The sequence below is a fragment of the Hibiscus syriacus genome, unplaced genomic scaffold (assembly GCF_006381635.1).
Source record: "Hibiscus syriacus cultivar Baekdansim isolate YM2019G1 unplaced genomic scaffold, ASM638163v2 tig00111543_pilon, whole genome shotgun sequence".
Lineage (NCBI taxonomy): Eukaryota > Viridiplantae > Streptophyta > Magnoliopsida > Malvales > Malvaceae > Hibiscus > Hibiscus syriacus.
The window spans coordinates 1,133,003-1,138,889 of record NW_024063116.1 but is presented as its reverse complement, the minus strand read 5'-3'; the positions used below and the strand labels follow the sequence as shown (position 1 = coordinate 1,138,889).

The 5,887-nt window shown below is 39.0% G+C and overlaps 1 protein-coding gene across 1 annotated transcript; it reads left to right on the top strand.

The window, feature by feature from the left end:
- Positions 1-4,597: 4,597 nt before the first annotated feature.
- LOC120164852 lies at positions 4,598-5,555 on the top strand. Its single transcript, XM_039174492.1, has 2 exons — positions 4,598-4,978; positions 5,037-5,555. The coding sequence occupies exons 1-2, from the start codon at positions 4,598-4,600 to the stop codon at positions 5,553-5,555; spliced, it is 900 nt and encodes a 299-aa protein (XP_039030423.1).
- The last annotated feature ends 332 nt before the right edge of the window (positions 5,556-5,887 follow it).

Genomic DNA, 5,887 nt, shown 5'->3' with positions numbered 1-5,887 from the left:
CTAATTAAAATTATGCTATTATACTAGCATGCCAACACATTAAAAGTATACAAAACATATTTTTATTATTTAAAAGTCACATTAAAACTATATACTTTATTTAAAAATAACCCACTAATAATATCACCACCCAGATAAAATGGGATGATGATAAGTTGTAATATTATTTTACCAAAGTCGTTAAATAAAACAAGGTTGGGTGTTTGTCAATCCTATCAAATGCGCAAGAGCCATCTTTTACCATTCGTTGCTTCTTAAACTTTATACCCTATGTTGTTTGAACTTGTTTTTACGAATCTTTGGGGACCGTCTCACATTGCATCGAGTGATTATTGATACTATATTGTATTTGTGAATGCTTACATAAGACACACGTGGCTCTATTTACTTAAGTCTAAGGACCAAGCTGTTGGAGCATTTCACTTGTTTTACAAGATGGTGCAAACGCAATATGAGACTGTTATCAAGGTTGTTCAAAGCGATTGGGATGGTGAGTACCGAAGTCTTTCTCTCGTGCTGCTTAAAGAAGGAATTCAACATCCCACAACTTATCCCCACCCCTCCCAACAAAATGGAATTGTAGAACGCTAGCATAACCTCGTGCAGCCTTACCGTTTCGGTTTTGGTCAATTTTTTTGTGGTAACGACGGTGTATATTATCAATAGACTACCTACCAAAGTATTGAACGGGGTCTCTCTATTTCAGCATCTACATGGCAAACCACCTCGTCCTTACGCATTTGAGGGTTTTTGGATGTCGATGCTACCCTCATACTCGATCTTTTCAATCGTACAAAATGGCATTTTAGTCACAACCCTGTGTCTTCCTTGGTTATAGTATGCAACACAATGACCAGGGATTGAAATAGTTGTTGCGATCGCATTTGTCGCGATTAAGGACATAGCTGGAGCTATTGCACTATTGCAGACATAGTTGGAGCTATTACGGGATTTGTGGATATCGCGGTCATATAATAACGATATCGGAGGACACCGCTACAGTTATTTCGTGGGCGCTATTATGGTTGTGGACCGCTATTTAAATCCCAGACCATGACTATAAATGTATGGCATCCAATGGTCGTATCTTTATCTTACAAAATGTAGTGTTTGGTGAACATATTTTTCCATTTGCAGATGAAAAGTTTCTGCCAAATATTTCCCCTTCAAGTCAGCAACCAAGGGTGCCTCTTCACATAATTCCATGCGTTGATCGTGTATGTGGAACAACTAGTTTGTCGAGATCCCAGCCACCGACTGCAATTGGTTTGGGTCCTATCTTCTCCGACATGGCCTCATAACAACACACACATCCTTGCTATAATATTAAAGGGAAACTTGCATATTTGCCTCACGAGGATATGAATCCAGTGCTACAGGTGTTGTACCTCATTGTTCAAATACACCAAGCAATAACGAGGGGTCTGATTCTAGTCATGAGCATGTTGATCCACCATCTGTGATAAACACAAACCATCACCATATGATAACCAGAAGTAAGATGGGGTTTTTAACACAAGGTATTTCATGTCAACAAGAGTTTCCATGATGGTTTGGATGCTATCGAACCAAATACAATTCAACAAGCCTTGGTCGATCCTCACTAGACAACTACTGTGCTAGAAGAACACAATGTCTTGATAAAAAATAATACATGGGAGCTAGTTTCATTACCGAGTGATCGATCAATCGTTGCATATAAGTGGCTATTTCGCGTCAAAAAGAACTCTGATGGTTTCATTGCCTGGTTGAAGCTCGCTTAGTGGCGAAGGGTTTTCCCAAAACCCTGTACTGATATTTGTGAATGTTGTTATTGCCTTGGTAATCTCTAGAGAATGGACGTTACGACAAATAGACATTAATAATACATTTTTAAATGGTGTTCTAAATGAGGAGGTTTTCATAGTTCAGCCATCTGGCTTCGAACAAGTTGCTTCGGATGGTTCATTGCTGGTTTTTAAACTTCGAAATGTGTTGTATGGCTTGAGGCATGCTCCAAGGGTGTGGTACACGGAGCTTCGCCAGTTTTTTGTTGATGATGTGTTTAGAAGGGCTGCTGCTGATGCTTCCTTGTTTGTTAAAGGTGCTGGAGATGCATCCATTTATGTTGATGACATAGTAATTACAGGAAAGTTTGATGAAGATGTCAACGCTATTATTTAGTTTTTGGGGCAGTATTTTTCTCCTAAGGATCTTGGTGAAGTAAACTACTTCTTGGGGATGAAGGTTGAGCGTAAAAATGGTAAATCTTACTTCGGCAACGTAATTTCATCAAGGAGCTGCTTATCAAAACAAATATGTATGGGGCTATAGCCGCACTAACCCGAATGGTTACATTTGCCAAACTCACTCAGGACGGAGGAAGACATATTGAAGATCCTCAAATGTATCGGAGTATAGTTGGGGCGGTCTTGTATTTCAGTCACACTTGTCCAGACATAGGCTTTATGTGAATAGGGTTGCTCAGTACATGCAACAACCCTATTAGCAGCATTGGATGGCTGTTAAGGAAATTCTACGATATTTGAATGGCAAACTGCATCATGGGATGTTGTTTCAAGCATTAGAGGAACATCTTCGTATTACACTTTCGTCGGTGCAGATTGGGCTAGAAGCATGGATGACAAGGGCTTGATTACTGGTTACTGCGTGTACTTAGACCGGAATATTGTTTCATGAAGTTCCAAGAAACAAAAATCAATTTCCTAATCTACCACAAAGGCCGAATACCGAAGTGTTTCGGATGCTGCATCTGAAGTCACGTGGTTGAAAACTCTTCTACATGACCTTGGCGTTTCATGTCATGCTAAACCCATAATTTGGCGTGATAACATCAGCATTGTCGCTATTAGTGCAAACCCAGTTCTTCATAGAAGATCCAAGCATGTGGAGCTGGATGTTCACTTCGTTAGACAAAAGGTGGCTGATGGAGTGCTACTTGTTAACTATGTAACAACCAGGAAACAAGTCACTCTCTAAAGCAATTTTTGTTGGCTTCAGACAAAGGTAGCTGTTGAGACGACGTTAGAGAATAAAGAAGTCGGGAGAATGTTAGACCATGAAGAAAAGAGATGTTAGCAATAATAGCTTTGCTGAGCTGGCAGTAGTTTGTTAGAAGAATCTAATGTGCTATCACTAGAGTTGCAGTGTCAATAATTTCCTGCACCACATTTTGATGACCCACATTTATTGCACCCCATCTTACAATTGGCAATGAAAAACTTATCTTTGACTTACCAAAACAATTCACATATTTAAGAAACATAGACCCATTTCTAGAAGTAGCCATGAAATTAATGGGAGGTTTTCTCGTTGGATCACTCCAATCGTTACACACAATAGTTAACCCCTTTTTTCTTGCCATGTTACTTTAATCGGATGCAAGAGTTTCTCAACATTATTTTTTTTTTGTTGGAGCAATGTGGTTCATAATTTATTATAACTAGGGGGAACATAACCAAGTATATTGTGAGTTGTAGTAAAAGTGAAAGCTTATGATAATGAGGATTTCTAACATGATTAAAAGGCAAACCATCCATATAGAACATTCTTGTAATTTTTATCTAATTGTGCCCTAGCATTCATATCGAATTATCTAGCAAGAGGTGACAAGCTAGGTTTTCTCTTCTTATGAGAAGAATTAATCTCTACTACAACAAAATAAGTTTTTAGCAGCGTGTTTTTAGTCATATAGAGGTGTTTTTAAGCGCGGCTAAAAACCTTTGTGGCACAAAAACAAACGACGCAAAAAGCGACACTGAAACAAACACCGCAAAAAGCGACACTTGTCATTGACAAATGTCACTAAAGGTAATGATATTTAGCGGCGTTTTTTTATAAATGCAGCTAAATGTTCTAACATATAGTGTCGTTTGTTCCAAAAAAAACATCGCTAAATGTTATGTCATATAGTGGTGTTTGTAAATGTAAAATGCCGCTATTGACTACGTATATAGTGGCATTTTCTGTATAAATGCTGCAAAATATCTAGAACTTTAATGGCGTTTTTAAAAAAGCCGGTATTGACTATGTATTGACTATGTATTTAGTGGCTTTTTTTATACAAACGCCACGAATTAAAACTAATTTTTCAAATGATGTTTTCTACTATTTTGTTACCCAACTTTAACTTGTAGCATTATCTAATAAACTTGACATCCATAACAACAAACTTGAAATCTATAATAATAAATCAAAGTTTACATTAACGTAAAATATAATGTAGTTCAACATTGTTAACTAGAATAAACAATAATAACACATACGATGGTGGACTCCGGGGTTGATTTTATCGTATCATATGCATCATAGCTTTGATAGACTACAAAATATTCTCCAAATATTTTGTATTTACTGTTGTATTTTAGTTTCCTAAATTATAACCTAATTACTAAACTATAGCCTAATTACTAAATTATAGCCTAATTGTTAGGATTATATCTACTAATGACTGTGTATATATTAAACCCCTGTGGTAATGAAAAAGGCACGGAATTACATTCCTTCATGGTATTAGCTACGGTTGATCTATTCTAGTTTCCGCAACCTTATTTTTTTCTCTTCCTCTTATTCTCTGTCTTCTGTCATTCCGTCTGACATGGCTCCCACATTATCTTCCTCATCCTTTCACCCTGCTCTTGTTGTTTCTAACATCAAGACACATGTTCTCATCACTCTTGAGATGGAGAAGGTCCAGTATACAAATTGGGCGGAGTTATTCAAGGTCCATTGTCGTTATCACAAGGTTCTTCATCATATTATCCCACCGAAATCTAAGGACGGGAAGGCCACAGAGCCGACCACCCTTAGTCATGAAGAACAAGAACTGTGGGATATGTTGGATGCTGCTGTGGTTCAGAGGATTTATTCCACGATTTCAACAGATCTCTTGAATGTCGTTATTGAAGCCGATGTTTCTGCCATGACTCTATGGAATTGTCTTCGCGATTTGTTTCAGGATAATGAGAACTCTCTTGCCGTTTCCTTGGAACACAAGTTTAACAACACCTACTTGAAGGATTTCTGCATATTGCCAGCACCTCAAAACACTTTCCGACCAACTCAAGAATGTTGGTGCTCCGGTTTCAAATAATCATCTTGTTCTTCGCATGGTGGGTGGTCTCACACCGGCTTACAAGGGAGTTGCTTCTGTTATTCGCCACAAAAAGGTACTACCACCTTTTTATGAAGTTCGATCGATGTTGGCCTTAGAAGAAACCAACATGAAGGAGGCGACGGCTGATGATGCAATGATGGTGACTAATCATGACACTGATGAGATTTCTAATCATCATTCTCCAGGTCGCGCACGTGGGAAACAAAACAAGCACCACAACAACAACAAAAATCGTAAACCTACTAGTAGTGGAGTTCAGACGTCGGGTGCTGGACGTGGTGGCAACTGTGGAGGTGGTCCGAACTTTGGCGATGGTCAGCAGGGTCCGATGCAACCACCATGGGCTATGCCTCCTTGGTGGACATGGACGCAACCAACTTGGGCCATACCTCCTTGTCCATATCTGACTCAACCTTGGGGTAGGCAAGTTGGACCATGACAGCCTGGTATTCTAGGAGTACGACCCCAGCAACAGCAAGCCTATGCTACAACGTCCCAGTGGGCTCCGATGGATATTGAGTCCGCCATGCACACCATGTCTCTCTCTCAACCGGATCCAAACTAGTATATGGATACTGGGCGACGTCTAATATGACATCAACACAAGGTAATCTCTCATCTTATGTTAATATGAGCAAAGATAATGGTGTTACTGTTGGTAGTGGTCAGTTAATTCCAATTCGTGGTTACAGTCATACCTTATTACCTTCCCCGAACCTACCTTTGTCTCTCAAACATGTCTTGCATACTCCGAATCTTATTAAAAATGTA